At 37.7% G+C, this 15,858-nt stretch overlaps 8 protein-coding genes across 8 annotated transcripts; 6 read left to right on the forward strand and 2 right to left on the reverse strand. All coding sequences in view use genetic code 12, as the record gives it.

Annotated features, from left to right (window-relative positions):
* Positions 1 to 221: 221 nt before the first annotated feature.
* Positions 222 to 659, reverse strand: CORT_0B00170 (Ups2 protein; the record flags this gene model as incomplete). Its single annotated transcript, XM_003867130.1, has 1 exon — positions 222 to 659. One exon carries the CDS (start codon positions 657 to 659, stop codon positions 222 to 224), a length of 438 nt encoding a protein of 145 aa, XP_003867178.1.
* Positions 660 to 1,427: 768 nt separating this feature from the next.
* On the forward strand, positions 1,428 to 1,883 carry CORT_0B00180 (Ubi3 protein; the record flags this gene model as incomplete). The annotated part of the gene is made up of 1 exon (XM_003867131.1): positions 1,428 to 1,883. One exon carries the CDS (start codon positions 1,428 to 1,430, stop codon positions 1,881 to 1,883), a length of 456 nt encoding a protein of 151 aa, XP_003867179.1.
* A 214-nt stretch (positions 1,884 to 2,097) lies between these two features.
* On the forward strand, positions 2,098 to 4,485 carry CORT_0B00190 (Sec10 protein; the record flags this gene model as incomplete). Its single annotated transcript, XM_003867132.1, has 1 exon — positions 2,098 to 4,485. One exon carries the CDS (start codon positions 2,098 to 2,100, stop codon positions 4,483 to 4,485), a length of 2,388 nt encoding a protein of 795 aa, XP_003867180.1.
* A 101-nt stretch (positions 4,486 to 4,586) lies between these two features.
* On the forward strand, positions 4,587 to 5,450 carry CORT_0B00200 (hypothetical protein; the record flags this gene model as incomplete). The annotated part of the gene is made up of 1 exon (XM_003867133.1): positions 4,587 to 5,450. The coding sequence occupies one exon, from the start codon at positions 4,587 to 4,589 to the stop codon at positions 5,448 to 5,450; it is 864 nt and encodes a 287-aa protein (XP_003867181.1).
* Positions 5,451 to 5,465: 15 nt separating this feature from the next.
* On the reverse strand, positions 5,466 to 9,590 carry CORT_0B00210 (hypothetical protein; the record flags this gene model as incomplete). Its single annotated transcript, XM_003867134.1, has 1 exon — positions 5,466 to 9,590. The coding sequence occupies one exon, from the start codon at positions 9,588 to 9,590 to the stop codon at positions 5,466 to 5,468; it is 4,125 nt and encodes a 1,374-aa protein (XP_003867182.1).
* A 788-nt stretch (positions 9,591 to 10,378) lies between these two features.
* Positions 10,379 to 11,059, forward strand: CORT_0B00220 (hypothetical protein; the record flags this gene model as incomplete). Its single annotated transcript, XM_003867135.1, has 1 exon — positions 10,379 to 11,059. The coding sequence occupies one exon, from the start codon at positions 10,379 to 10,381 to the stop codon at positions 11,057 to 11,059; it is 681 nt and encodes a 226-aa protein (XP_003867183.1).
* Positions 11,060 to 11,983: 924 nt separating this feature from the next.
* On the forward strand, positions 11,984 to 12,739 carry CORT_0B00230 (Met16 3'-phosphoadenylsulfate reductase; the record flags this gene model as incomplete). Its single annotated transcript, XM_003867136.1, has 1 exon — positions 11,984 to 12,739. One exon carries the CDS (start codon positions 11,984 to 11,986, stop codon positions 12,737 to 12,739), a length of 756 nt encoding a protein of 251 aa, XP_003867184.1.
* Positions 12,740 to 13,500: 761 nt separating this feature from the next.
* CORT_0B00240 (cytochrome P450 protein) lies at positions 13,501 to 15,222 on the forward strand (the record flags this gene model as incomplete). The annotated part of the gene is made up of 1 exon (XM_003867137.1): positions 13,501 to 15,222. The coding sequence occupies one exon, from the start codon at positions 13,501 to 13,503 to the stop codon at positions 15,220 to 15,222; it is 1,722 nt and encodes a 573-aa protein (XP_003867185.1).
* Between the last annotated feature and the right edge of the window lie 636 nt (positions 15,223 to 15,858).

Consider the following 15,858-nt stretch of genomic DNA (forward strand, 5'->3'; position numbering starts at 1 on the left):
ATAAATGAGAATCTAATAAAAATGATCGAATCGTTGCAAAATCCCGATAACAAACGTCAGATAGCTGAGAATATACAAATTCTCAATAGGCTTATGGAAAATTTGAGATGAATTGCAGGTCAGAGGATAGATGCATTTCAAGTGTGCTACATTGGGCCCAACAAGAAGATATACACGGTGACTAATTGTGAATTAATAAGTGTATTCTATATCCTATGAATTTAGACAGCAGTGGCGGCAGCAGCCAAACTTTGTGAGACAGTGGCTGGAATCATCCAGTATGGTTCCCAAACACCAGCACTTGAACAGATTGAAGTAGCTAAGGATGTGGCAGAACGAACATCGTTTCCTTTACAAGCAGATGCAATACATTCACCAATAGGACCAGCGAATTGAGGCATGACACATAAACAACCAGTATCCCAATATGGACAAGGTGTAGATTTTGTGTCTTCACGAACACATGGCTGAGCACACGCTGGTAATTGATCATAAATTCTATCAGCAAAACCATTGATCGATGCAGTCTTTGCAACTGAAGGGTAGGTAGACCAGTTGGCACCGTCGGTAGCAGCAGCATTTGGTGGAGCAGTCACAGCAGGAGCAGCTGAAATCAATGAAATCAAGGTGGTAGTTGTCAATAAAGATGAGACTTTCATAGTTTGAGTTGTTTATTGATGGATATTGGAGAAGTAGAAGTTTCCGGGACAAATAGGCTTATATTTATATGAGAGGGTTTCATTGTTTAATATAGATTGTGATAAAGACGACAAATGAATAAATCAACCACAATATCTTGAATGTTCATACTCGGACAAGGTGGAGAGAATTTAACCAATAGTGAAGCTGTCAGTACCGCCATGCCTTGCCACAAAGATTGAACACAAGAGTTCACTAAGCCAATTCTTGGCCCTTCAACCAATTACAATTTGAACCAAGATTGTAACTCTATAACAACTCAATGGCCGAGAATAAACCAAACCAATTGATTAGTTGTGACTTTTGCTAACTTAATCTTAGTTGAGACTACTGCGGTTTTGGGCTGGTGAATTCAGCCAATGAGAGGATGTATTGGTGTTTTTGTGAATAAACAAACTATGAAAAGCAAAATACGCAAATATCCGATTTTATTTATGTAATTATAATTAACGCAAGGGGAATTTTCTTTACTCCGGTTGCAAAAGGAGATATCGTTTTTACGAAAGTGACAAAAGATGGCTTGGAAAATGACACAAAATAATTGCAAATGCGTGATTGTAGCCCTAAATTACACGTGACTATTTTTGTTTTCCCGGTTGCCTCTGTTTTTGCCATCACGCACTTACTTTAAATTTCCATTTTTTTTTTTTCACCAAACTATTTAGAGACCTTTCTCATCTCAACCACATTTGGTAAGAAAGAAGCACCCCTTTTGCCGACAAGCCAAAATGCAAATTTTCGTCAAAACTTTAACCGGTAAGACTATCACTTTGGAAGTTGAATCCTCCGACACTATTGACAATGTCAAGTCTAAGATCCAAGACAAAGAGGGTATTCCACCAGACCAACAAAGATTGATCTTTGCTGGTAAACAATTAGAAGACGGTAGAACCTTATCCGACTACAACATCCAAAAAGAATCTACTTTGCACTTGGTGTTGAGATTGAGAGGTGGTGGTAAGAAGAGAAAGAAGAAGGTCTACACCACCCCAAAGAAGATCAAGCACAAGCACAGAAAACACAAATTGGCTGTTTTGACTTACTACAAGGTTGACAACGATGGAAATGTCGAAAGATTGAGAAGAGAATGTCCATCCCCAACCTGTGGTGCAGGTATTTTCATGGCTAATATGAAGGACAGACAATACTGTGGTAAATGTCACTTGACTTTGAGAGCAAACTAAGTGTAATTTATAGACATAGTTTGTAATTTATAGCTTAATAAAGAGGTGACTCAACAATCAACGTATTTTGTAGATAGAAGTAATGGAGTAAAGGCATTTTGCCATCTACGGTGTCGTGTAAAAACGTGTCGCAAGATATCCCGCATGGTTTAAAACCGACATTGTTTTTAACGACGAAATTGCATCAGTTCAAGTCACTCCAACCACAATTGAAATGAGTGCTGGTTCGTTTTCAATCTACGATCTAAACCCAGAAATCAAGAAGCTTCTTAATGCCGACAATTTCCTCAATGGCCTATCAGTGAATGACTTTGTAGAGGAAATAAGTAAAGACCATATTCTCAAAGGTGCTGAAGTAAACAAGAAGGCGTACCTTGACCCCAAACCATACATTCGATCATTCGAAAGCACAATTAGAGAATTGAATCGCTTGAGTGCAGATGCAAATGATCAAAGGATAAGAGGAGAGAAGCAAGTTGACACGTATGAATTGAAGCATTCCCAGAACGTACTCGAATTGAGCAATCTGATTGATAAAACCACTGACAAGTTTAACCATTTGGACATTAAAATTTCTGATGTGTCGAGAAAGATCAACCCCTTGGGTGTTACTTTGAACAAGATATCCACTTCACGAGATAAATCAAGAGAGACAATTTTCCTTATCAGGGCATATCATGGGTTCTACACAAAGGGGGAATATGCTCCATTGGAGAATTTGCGTTCTAGCTCTAAGCTAGATGATAATATAGAATGCGCAAGGTATATCAAAAAGTTGATCCATTTGTCGAGGAGAATCAGCGATGAGTCTATTTCAAGCACTTTGAAATGCTTACAAATGGTTGAGTCCTATGGGGAGCGTATGGAAGAGGATTTATTGAAAAAGTTTGAAATAGCATCTGATGGAGATGAGATGTCAGGCGGAAACTTCGATATCAGGATGATGAATAATGTTTCTCGAATATTATACGAGTACAACCAAGGCGTTACATTGATGAATAGATTTGTCGATAAAAATGAACTTTCAGTTGAAGCAAGCCATGATGAAGCAACCTTGAACGAAAATGAATGGGAGCAATGGTCTGATCCAAATGCTACGAATTACGACTTGACACCACATTTAAATGAGTTCCTTGAAAACATCAAGTTTAACATCAAGTCGAAAGCTAGATTGAGCAAAAAGATATTCAATAATCCAGAGACGGTGATTGTGTTATTTATTGAGAGGATCTATCAAACTGCCATCAAAAGAAAGGTTACGTCGTTGTTGCAGTTGTCATTACAACGAAGTTTATTGGCTCATGTCAGAATCTTACAAGCATTGTATGGGATCATTGGGGAGTTCACCAACCAAATTAAAGACTACATGGTTACTGAAGAATTTGATACTGATCAAAAAGTTCTGCAAACTTTAGAACAATCGAATGATGATTTATTTGAGGAATACATTTCCGATAATTCATATCTTGCAAGGGAAAAGAGAAACTTGAAAGAGGTTGTAAATTCCATCTTGAACACACTCGATCCTGATACATTCAATGAACAAACAAGTGATGATTTTAGTGTAGCGAGATCAGACACATTAAAATACAGTCAACAATCTAGGACATATGACCATACCAGATTCTCAGCGGAAAGAAAAAAGTTGGCACAATTCACTCAATACGTTAAAGCCAAAATTAACGAAAAGGCGAGGAGCGACCAAGGGGTGTCTAAACTAGAGCTCGAGGAAGATGATCTCAAAGCAATTGACAGTGTTGAAACTCTTTTGAAAACCGCTGCTGAGTCGATTGGAAGAGCATTGGAATTGGCACCAAATGAAGCAGCTGAGCATTCATTGGATGTTTTGGCCATATTGATAGTCAACTTTGAAAAATTGATTGTTCGAGAAGAGCTTCAATTGCAAAGCCTCAACTTCTTTTGGACACTTAACTCCATACAGTTTAAAAAGGAAATATTGTTTTGTTTGACAGCATGTGCAAAGAAGATTATCTTTCCTTGTGTCACTAATGACCCTATTGCTAAAGGGAAAGCGAGATTTTTGATCAATGAGTTTGTAAAGGTGCAAGAGACAAGCATCAACGAGTTACTCAACTCCATCGTGGATTACTCCTTGACCCAGATTCGTGGCTTTCTCGGTAAACAAAAGAAGAAGGATTTCCTTTGTGATTCTATCGAGGATGACACAGAAGCTTGTGAATTGATTAGTGAGTTTTTAAATGAAATGTACGCCAATATAAGTGTTGCTTTGACTGGTGATAACTTGCTAAATACCTTACTCATGATTGGAAATGAATTTTTAAAGTTGCTACTTGAACATTATAAGAAGTTCTCAGTCAATTCTATTGGCGGTGTCGTATTAACAAAAGATGCAATTCGGTATCAGACAATCATAGATGAATGGGGTATTCCAGAACTATCTGAGAAATTCCAAATATTAAAGGAAATAGGAAACTTGTTTACAGTGCTGAGTGAATTGGTCAATTCATTGGTGACAGAGGGTCAATTATCTCGCATGAAACCGTACAATGTCAGGCAGTATATCAGCAAAAGGGCAGACTTTAACCCAAGCTATGCTGACAAGTTTTTCAAGTTTAGATGAAATGTAATAAATATTTAGAAAAGTGGAAGCGCGCGTAGAGAAACAAAATAAATACGGAAGCGGGTTTTTGAAACACCCCACTTGCACTCGATCCCATCCACATGTCCAGCCCAGAAAAGGAACAATCACGAAAGCTACGGTCAGATGATTCAAATAAGGTTATACAGAACAAAAATTTGTTCAACTTTGATGACATAAATGTCTACTTGTATCAGAATAAACCCATACAAATGGGCAAATTAGAGTTTGACTCTCAATTGTACAGTTACTTCAAAGGGGATGAAGAGACTCCAACATTGAAAGTCATTCGTGTCAAGAAAGTTCCAAGGAAACTACCGAAAAGAAGAACGAAAGTGGATCCGTTGCCCGACTCAAAGTATACCATTTTTCATCGTAAAATGAAAAAGGAAGAAACTCAGATGTTGAATGAGGAAAAGATCAAGAATTTAGTTGAGGTTGACAACTTGAATACCAACCTACAACTCCTCAGACAATATGATTGGATTAGACATCTTCCTTCAATCACCAAAGTTAATAATATAATGGATTATGAAGAAATGGAAAGGAAGAGAGACCTAACCATAAATGAGATTGAAAAGTTGTTAGAAAAACAAGCCTTATGGAAGAGGAAAAGAGACAAGTTCAACATTGATATCAAACTGTTTCATAATGGAGAGCGTGTGGCTGCTGTTGATGAATACGCTCTCAGTAACTGTGAACGCAACTCCTCGAAACTGAAAATTGGTAAAAAAAGTCTACACGAAGAAGCACAATTACAACCTACATCATCTCCATTCGTCATTGATGCCAACGTCAAGCTCGATTCTGTTGACTCCACAACGGATGTCAATTTTGCCGGATCATCGAATGAGTTATTTGGAGTGGATCTACATGACATTGAACCACCCAAGAATGGATTTCAATTACCCTTGGGATGGAGACGCCTTACAGGAAACAAGAAGTAAATAGCACCAACTTTATTATTCACCTTGCACAAATACAGAGTTTTGAATCTCCTTGACAACAAACTTTAACGAGTCAGGATTTCGCATATTAGCAAATACCCAACCCACATGTAGAATCGGCGAACTGGCAATCGTCGGTGTTTGAAGAAAATCAATGTCCAAACACCGAGACCCGAAATTTTCTATATTTTCATTGGTGATGTTGTACTTTGCAGAAAGGTAATAATAAAAATCAAGAATCAGGTAGATTAGATAAGCCAAATTACTAGTATTTTCATCGTCAATTTGCGTTTCACGAAGGTCATGGATGTAATCGGGTGCATAATTTTGTAAAACCTGTTGTAGCTGGCCCAAAATGATGTATACCTCCTCAATAGTTCTATATTTGATTAGGGACAACCTCTCAATAACAAAAAGTAAAAAATTTAAATCTTCAGTTAAATGATTACTCTTTGGTTTAATAACGAAAAACCTTGATATTGACTTGATAAACTTATTTCTCGACGTTCTTGAGTCCAGGGCAACATCGTAAAGTAGGATAAACATATTTCTGGCGATTTGGCCCGTAGAAAATGCTAACCTAATACCATCGGAAAATTGGGAGTCCACCACTGGTTTGTATTTATCAAACAAATATATATGCAAATCATATGCAGCTTTTTGAAGAGTCAATGTTGGCGAGCCTTGTAAAGCAACCACAGTAGCAATTCCTTTGATTGGATTTGCAAATCCCATTTCCAACGACTTACGGACAAACAAAAACGATTCAAGCACCAATGGAAGGTCATTTGACGTACACAATGTGGTGATTCTCTCGAAATAGCTTTCAACCAAAACCTTGCATGCATTTTGCAGCAAATCCACAACCCCTTGGATCGACTGAAGTTTGTCCTTCCGAATAGGAGTGCTATCAACAGTTCCGTGATCATCTAGATAGATATTAAGGTTTTGAATAATGGCACACTTCACATTCGGAGGTTCTGTTTTTATTGCCTCCAATATACGACTTGTCACTGCAGTATGGGTGATCAATCTCGGCTGGCTCGAGCAAGCCAAAACTAAATTCGAAAGGGCGTATTTCCGAAGAGTTGTAGGGAATTCTGGCCTTGTAAAAGTCAAGATATGCTTGAAAAGAATGTTCATAACACTATCTCGCTCAGACATAAATCCTTCTTTGACAAAAACATTGTGAAATAATTGAAGATTTATGAGCCTACCGAAACATCCCAATAATTGCACTAGCTTTGGAAGTTGCCTGTAGTTTTTCTCGTTGTACAGTTTTCGCACCCATTTCAAGGTTCCCACAACAGCATTGGCAATTTTGCCCTCAGTAGAACTTAGTCTGCTCAAATTCCATAATGCTGAAGTGGCCGTCAACATGTCTCTTTGATGGAAATTAATGATTTTGGAAAGCAAAAAGGATTGAATTTCAAGGGAAAATTCAGGACGAATACCATTGAGATGAGAAGTTGCTGTTTCTAGAATCTCGAGCGCATAGGCGTAAGCACTGGTGTTGATATTAGCTTCGTCAACGTAAAAACTCTTTAACTCCACCAATATATCCTGTGTTATGAGATTGTCATTCAACTGGGAAAGTAGCGATAGTAAGAGCATGCCTCCTTCAACGTCATCCCCGGTTCCCACAAGTTCAATAGAGGACAAGACTAGCGCATCAACAAAACTAGCAGTTTTGGGGTCGGGAAATACGTAATCTTTGAAAAATGCCATCAACAGTTTCGTACCTTTGCTTTTCGCGATTCGAATGATATTCACAGCTCCAGGATTTAGCAAGTGCAATCTGGGAGGTTGAGAAAGAAAACAACTCTTTAATGCTGAAACGGCCTCATTACGTACACTATCCTCTTCATCGTATATTTTCTCGAGTATCTTTTCACTGATTCGTAGTTTAGCTGCATCACTGACGAATGGGAAAACTGCCATACAAGATTGAATACTCCTTTTTCTGACAGAAACACTGGAATCATCCATTGCTATATACATTGGATGAATCAACTTTTGTGCTTCGTTGGGGTTCTTTTTAATATGTTCATTGAGGAACCCATGCATAGCATCTCTAACCAGCGCAGCCGGGTCCTGCAACATGGAAGATAGTTGCTTTTGTAGCTGAGCGGATAAAAGCGACTGAGGAGATTTCGAAACAAATACAAGCAACCCTTTGATCGCTTTAGCTCTTGACTTAGCCCTCGAGCTTCCTATCTGCATTTCAAGGAAGTTGAGGTACTTTGTAGTGAAAAAGTTACTGAAATGACTCAAGATGAGACTTTTGTAACTAGGGATAGTGGAGTCAGAGTTCTTGACTGGTTCATATTCAAGAGTGAAACCGGTGAGATTTTGTAGTTTTGTTTTCAAGCATGGCAACGCATCAGTCATTCCGAATTCGTGACAGTTTCCCAAAACCAACATCATCTCCTTTTCTCCCATGGGAACTGCATCATTGGGAATCCCAAGAATTTTCTCAGCCAAATCTTGCAAAATATCCCAAAACTGGGTCTCACCAGAGACTTGCTCGTCTTGTGAAGCCAAAACTTGAATCAAGTTCAATGCTATAGATGTCAAAAATAGATCGGCTGTTGGCCATTCAGGTAGATACATTAATTGAATCAAATCAGCAATAAAAGATGTAAGTTTTGGTCGCAAATCTGCTGGATTTCTTTGAACTTTCTCAATCAACCCTCGGGAAATGTAATCCATAAAATCTGATGAGTAACCCTCGCTTTCGATGAAATTGTAGGAAAAGTTATTTAATACCATGGTGAATAAATGAATATCGAAACCACGTTTTGTCTTGAAGTTTTTTGCCACCCCTTTCTTAGTATTCATTGAAGAGAATCCCGCAAGTACTTCGTGAAGCAAAAAGGATCTTTGATCGGTAGAGTTTTTGTAAATCGCGACTAAGCATAATGCGGCAGATGTCTGAAGGGAATCAATGGGTATGTGCAATTGCAAATTTTCGGCTTCATTTATTTTGCTGCTGAATATTAAATTGATGCACATCATCTCCAATCTGATCAAGGTTTGCTCTTCAAATGAAGATGAATTGCTCAATGACGCAAATTGCTTTATCCTATCACTCGTTTCTGTGATTAGCATATAAAATAACTTTTGATCATTGTCATTTGCATCCTCTGAGATAAACATTTTGAGGGGAAGGAGGAAACTTTCAAATACACGTTCAAGAATTTGAGTAATAACGAGTGTATACTTGCCAAATGCCATTTTGATTCCTTTTGTAATCTTGTACTTGATGATAATGAGCGAAGCTTTTGATGCAAACGTTCCACATAACAAGTCTGGTAGAATTGACTTAAGATCATTGAAACCCAGAATCTTTGGATGTAGCAACAGACTAACTACCTCGGACAAAGTTCCAAAACAAATCTCTAGCACATTAATCAAGTCTTCCGCGTCCCCGTCCTGAAACGTATCAATCTTGTTCAATGCTTCACATATAACAACCATATCTTCCCATGTGAATTGCTTTTTCTCACCACAAAGAAACTGATCGAATTTTCCAGAATGTAGCTTTAGATTTTCTTTGGGCCTTAGTGGAATACTAACAATCGGAGTCATGTCATCATCGGAAGCTCCAGCACTGGCCTTCTCTTGAATCAGATTTAGTCGCAGGTACTCTTTATCAAATTTTCTAAAGTATTTTTGATTGTGCTTGGGGACATAAGTTTCATCACCAACTGGTGTTCTTTTCCGTATGGACAATCTTCCTGTTTTCACAAGATCATCACCGGTTTTAGCTACTATTTTACTGTCATCAATAGACTCATTTCTCAAAATCTGGGCATCAAAGTTGGAATATTCGCATGGGAGCGCGTTTTCTTTGGTGTGTGATAAGAATAATTTAAACTTGATTGAATCTAACTCAGGATCAGTAAAATCCAACAACTCCTGTTGGCATTCCCTTTCAAATATTTTGGATTTTTCTGTTTCAAACGACTCTATACTATGAATTATATGCTTGTTTAAAGCAGCTTCATCTGATTTTGGGACAAACAGAGGCAAATTAATCAACGGACTCAAGTTTTGCTTCGGAATAAGGTGAAATAATGGAGTGGTTGCCAATATCTCCTTCAACGTGCCAGGGTTTTGCTGTTGTTGGGTGGACATTGATGCACCGTTAGGTATGTCTTTGTAGGTTGACTGATGTCAAGGGACTCTTTATAGTTGTTGTTGTTGTTGTTGTTGTTGTTGGGGGGACTATGACTACGATGTTGTTGTTGTACAAATGTAAAATTGTCATGAGATTGAACATCATACATTTAAATTTTTTATTTTAAGGGGTCGTGCATGTATTGTATGCGCTAAATGCGAATTTGGTATTTTTTTGAGTTTAGGCGAGAAAGACACAACCCACACACTCCCCTAAACCAAATATCAAAAGCTTTGTTACCAACTGAGTGTGGGTATTTCTCATTACGCAAATACCCGCAAACACACAAAAACCACTATCAACAATACAAATCTATTAAATTATACGCACTACTCTTCATTTAAACAAATCGAAATGGGTAATTCTTGTTCATAATATATATAGACAATAACAATAACAATAACAGTAATAAACTTTCAAAAATACCGAAACCATTTTTCAGCTTTATTTGCTTTCATTTTTTAGTTAATTTCTATTTTTAGCAGCCTTTCTTCTTCTTGTGGGAGTTGTTGATGCAGCTGTTGTTGTTCATTTCTTCGTCATAGTCTGCAATATTGCTTAAACTCTACAAGCGTGTGACATATGTTTACGATTTGTAGTTTAGAGGCTTTTTGAGGTATAAATACCACCTTGCATCTTCCTTCATTGAAATTTTATACCATCTTTTTTCCTTCTCTAATCCTACTTCTAACTAATTCAGCTAGAAAACCACTCGGTTAATTAGCTACTACTACTACAACTTACAATGAGATTTTTTGTTCCTGCTTTACTTTTGACTTTGTCATCTAGTGCTTTGGCTGCCATTATACCAGTTCAATTCTTTGCTTCTTCTGATAACGAAAAAGTTAACGGACAAGGTTTATACTCAACTCACGAAGGTGCTGGTATCAACTACTTTTTCTTGGGTGCTGGTCAAACTTTACAATACAATGATGAAACTAGAGTTGTTTACGTTGACGTGGACACGCAACCACTATTACAACAAAACCTTACTTTCCTTAATAATATTTTGTCATTGACTTTCAGTAGAGGGTCATTACCAGCTGACATTGCTGAAGATGGTTCAGTTACCTTTCTAGTATCTGATGCTCTTGCTGCTGCCAAGAACATCAATGATCCATATAGCTACTCTGAATCAAAATATGCTGTTGTTAAAGTTGGCGGTGAAGGTTCAATCCCATTGACTCTTAGTGCTAAATTTGGTGATGCTGAAGAAGAACAACAATCAACCTCAGGTGAAGAAGCCTCTGAACCAACTGAAACTCCTGCTGAAGAAGAATCTACCAGTGTTGCTGCTCCAGGTGTTAACGAAGAACCAGAAGTTACTTCTTACGAAGGTTCTGCCGCTGCTGTCGGTGGTGCTGGGTTGGCTGCTATTGCTTTTGCTGCTGCAAGCTTAGTTTTCTACATCAACATGCGGATTTAAAATACATATTTGAGTTCTTTTGGTGTCCTTTTTCCAAACTTCCGCTTTTTTATTGAAAATTATGGGTGTTTCTTTGCTCTAGCTACTTTTTTTGGCATCCTTTAGGGGATATACTATTTCGTGCATCACACCTTATTGGGTGCTCTTAGATTAACTTTAAAGAATTTATAGTATTCTTTTTCTGTAATGAAATGATTTGATTAAGAGACGATTGTAGAGTTGTTATTACAAAGTGTTCATATTGTTGTGAAACAATCCATATTCATATATGTAATTTGGGGGTTCTCTATACACTACTCTTCTTTGTCCTCATACCTAGGTGGTGGCACAAAGGAGTATTCCGGTAAACATTCATTTTTTCCTGTCAATTGAGCAGCACTCTCGTGAAAAGTAGGTGTAAATAAAGGCATAGCTTCTGCACTAATTGGTGTCTTATTGTCTCCAAGAAATATCCTTGCATCTTTGGAACTATCTATAGACCTCTCATCTTGCAGATGTTGCTTCTTTGACTGAGTAGCAAACCCCCTTTAGCTCCGTCTAAACAAATTTGAAAAAGATAGCTTCCTTTGTGAACTTAATTTATCGAGCTTAAGTATGCCACTAGAAGATTTCGTAGCAGCTTGTGGTTTCGGTTTTGTAGCCTCTTTTAATTTCTGTCTTGTAGAAGTTTTGGCATTTGAATTGGACCACGGAACATCTTTTGGTGTTTGTCGAGAAACAAGTTCAGGCTTTGGAACTTGGTTGCCAAATAAATTAAGAGAGAGAGGAATTAAAAATACTTGTCGCGTTTTGATTCAGTGTCGTGTCGTGAAAATCAAATTAGTAATTATAAAACTCAATCTTTATTTATGCTAATTTTTTTCAACTTTTCTCAACCAACTTGTTCTTCACTTCATTTTACAAGCTTCACCTATAACACACATCATGACTGTTGAAAACAACTCTATAAAGCTAACAAATGAACATATTAACTTTTTGAACGAAAGGTTACAACAGTTGTCGCCACAAGAACTAATAAAATGGGTTTATTTAACGTTTCCTAATGTGTATCAAACAACTGCTTTTGGCTTAACTGGTTTGGCTATCACTGACATGATTTCGAAGATTCCTGATTGTAAAATAGACTTGATTTTTATCGATACCCTTTACCACTTTCCCCAAACTCATGAATTGTTGAACCGAGTTAAGGATCGTTATCAAGACTCAAAAATCAATGTCTACCAACCACTTGGTGTCTCTAATGAACAGGAGTTTGTTGCAAAATACGGGGACCAATTATGGGAAACTAATGATAAGTACTACGACTATTTAGTCAAAGTGGAACCTATACAACGTGCTTATAAGGAGCTAAACGTGAATGTGGTTTTAACGGGAAGAAGAAAATCACAAGGTGGAGCAAGATCATCATTGGCCGTACTTGAGCTCGATGAAGCTAATAATATTCTCAAAGTTAACCCACTTTGGGATTGGGATTTCAACGCAGTGAAAGAATACATTGATGAGAACCAGGTACCGTACAACGAACTTTTAGATTTGGGCTACAAGTCCATTGGAGACTGGCACTCCACAGTTCCTGTTGCAGATGGTGAAGATGAAAGAAGCGGACGTTGGAAAAATAAGGTCAAGACTGAATGTGGAATCCACATTGCAAAGGAGTTTACTCAATTCACCGCAGCCTAGGGCTTAGCGAGTTATTATTTATTTAGACATATAGATGGCAATATCTCTTTTCAAATGTCAATGCAAAACTGTGTTTTTTTTAATTTTTTTTTTGGCAATCAATGGTAGCTCTATATTGCACCACATCACGTGAATATTCTAATTTGCAACCAAAAGTCGCAGATGTCTGAACATTCCCTGGTTTATATGTTTTCGTAAAGAAAATGTTGCGGAGGGGAAATCAGTGGGTTCTATGGAAATACAGCTCAAAATTATGGGGCTTTTCCCCAAATGAAGTTATCTCATGCCTGAAATTAGTTTTTGTTGTAATAAATGGTGGCTATTGATGTTCATAAGGACTCAGCAATGGTCCAGGTGACCCATTACTAGTAAAAAAGTTTTCAGAAATTTCTCCATCATTCAAAATGCAAATGGTAGGATTGAGACATGAAACGAGTGAAATGGACTTAGACACCGCTTGGACCTATGAAAAACTGGAGCTCACAAAAAGCACAATCCGATACCCACCTACCTCACCTTGGTAACACACATTGGTAACAAGCTACAACCGTATACCCTTGGAGGAGCGCATATTCTTTGTATCCGGCTGCGCTAATTTCTCTTTTGTGCTATATAAATTCTTGCGCGGAATTTTCGTCTCTTTTAGGAAATCGTAGATAAGACGATCTCCTCTTCATCATAAAAATAGAAAAGAACCAACATTGAGAAAAGTTCATTTTTGCAAACAAGTTTCATTATTTTATGACTCGCGACCGCAAATAATGTTGAAGGATACCCTTGAAACTATTCACAGCGTTATACAAGCGCACCCATTTTGGTCATTGTTTGTCATACTTGCCATACTCTGTTTTTATAATTTGATCTATTTACCTATTACATCTCCATTTTGGAAACTCCCTGGACTGTACATATATCGAGTGTCATATATTGGAGCATTGAACCGCCAAAGAGAAGGTACATGGATACAAACAGTGTACAAATTACACCAGAAATATGGCCCAGTTGTTGTTCTATCACCAAACGAAATCAGTGTTTATGGGCCTCAGTACGTTAATGACATTTACGTCAAAAACTTTCCGAAATCATCATTTTATGCAAATTTCACAAACCACGGCCATGATAACATCTTTGCATCATTGAACAATGAGGAACACCTAAAGTATAAAAAGATTATAATGAGACTTTACAACAAGGGAAATGTCATGTCCCCAGAGAACAACACAAGGAAAGTAATGATTGACTCTACAAGAAAGTTGTTGAGTTACGTATACAAAAGCTCCATTACCGGAAAACAGCCCGATCTAGCCAACGTGAGCCCAAAATTGAATCCTCACGCTAAAGGGCATCGCGAACAATGGTTCAACAAGTCAAAAAGAACAAAGAATCTAGGTATTGAAGTCTTTTCATTATTTGGAGCATTTGCGATGGATGTGATTTCTAAATTTGAATTGGGACAAACAAATGGGCTGGATTTGTTAGATAGTCCTTCGGATCGTGAAATAATTTTGAAACATCGTCAAGTATCAAGTATGTTGTTTTGGACTACATTAATGCCAGCACTCTGGGATGTGGCTGCCACTAAAACGATTATGAAATGTGCTAATGATGTATCTCAATTCCGAATGTCTTTATACAATTTCGCTGAAAAGCACTTGAGCAGGAATGGGAAAAACTTGACTACGTTGGAAGCATTGAAACAAAATGGATTGAAAGGAGCCAGAGCTTATTCTTTTTTATCAGATAATCTATTTGCTGGTCATGAAACAACGGCAGTTCAATTATGCTATTTGATTTATGAGTTATCCCGACCAGGTAACACATCTTTGGTGAAGAGATTGCAAAGCGAATTGTATGAAGCATTTGGGAAACCTACTTCTTATGAAGAAGTTATTGAAGACTTGGATCAAGTAGATAAGCTTCCGTTTTTGGACGCTCTATTGTTGGAAAACTCAAGGGTACACTCTTCAATCCCAGGGGCAGAGCCAAGAGTAGTGGACCGAGAATACTCTGTTGGTGGTGTTCATATCCCCAAAGGTACAACTATCTCGTGCTTGCCATATGCATTGCATCGTGACCCGGTAGTGTTTCCCAAACATGATTATTTCATTCCCGATAGATGGTTAAAGTATCCAGATGAATCACAAGAGGAGTTTCAACAAAGAACCAAGACACAAAACAAATATATGATGCATTTTGGGAAAGGAATACGTATGTGTCTTGGAATGCACTTGGCGTGGATTGAGATGAAGCTACTTGTAGCTAATTTGTATTGGCATTTCCATTCTTCATTGGATGAAGACTGGTGTGAGATCAAGAATGATTTAGAGCCAATACTACTAGGCGTGAGTAATTCTGGAAAAACCAGCAATGATCAAGAAATGATGTGTATGAGTGATGCTTATACCACCACTGGCCCCGTCAATGAAGAATGTTGGATAAGATGGCTGGAGAATGAGGTTAGTGAGCTACCATGTACTTCATAGAGTTGAAGTACAAAAATCAGCCCCTAACTTGAGAGAACTAGCTATGATGTGCTATTCTTAATTCACAAGACCCAATTTGTCTCAATATACCGATAGATCATTGCAACTGTTTAAATGAAGGGTTCTCATTGTCAAGAAAAAAATAACTTTTTTTGACAACTTGCGACACAAAACGTGGGACTCGAGTGTAATGTGGGGGAGAAAAGTGACAGATCACTCTGAGGAGTATCATCACAACTGGTAATTTAGTAAGTAATTAGACCAGATGGACTATACTAGTGTATATCATAAGTGCCATTGTGTATGTCCAATAGTATTTCGGTAATTTTTTGTGTAGGTAGAGAACGAAATGTAGAGAATATTTTATTTCCGATGTTCTAAATTTAAATTTCCCTTTACATCCGAAGAATAGTGTTTGGTAGCAACTCTCACTAGCAATATTCATAAATGCCATAAAGTTCTAAATTAGTCGACATTTTTATATTACTTCCAAAGGCATCACCCAATTTTTTATTCAAACTTAGTGGCTTCTCATTTGCCAAACACAGTCCCTCATCACACAGTTTACAAAGCTACAGCTACATATAAGATATAAGCACAACAACGGCTTACATTATCACGCAATAGAATTAGCCG

This window comes from Candida orthopsilosis, assembly GCF_000315875.1.
Source record: "Candida orthopsilosis Co 90-125, chromosome 2 draft sequence".
NCBI lineage: Eukaryota > Fungi > Ascomycota > Pichiomycetes > Serinales > Debaryomycetaceae > Lodderomyces > Lodderomyces orthopsilosis.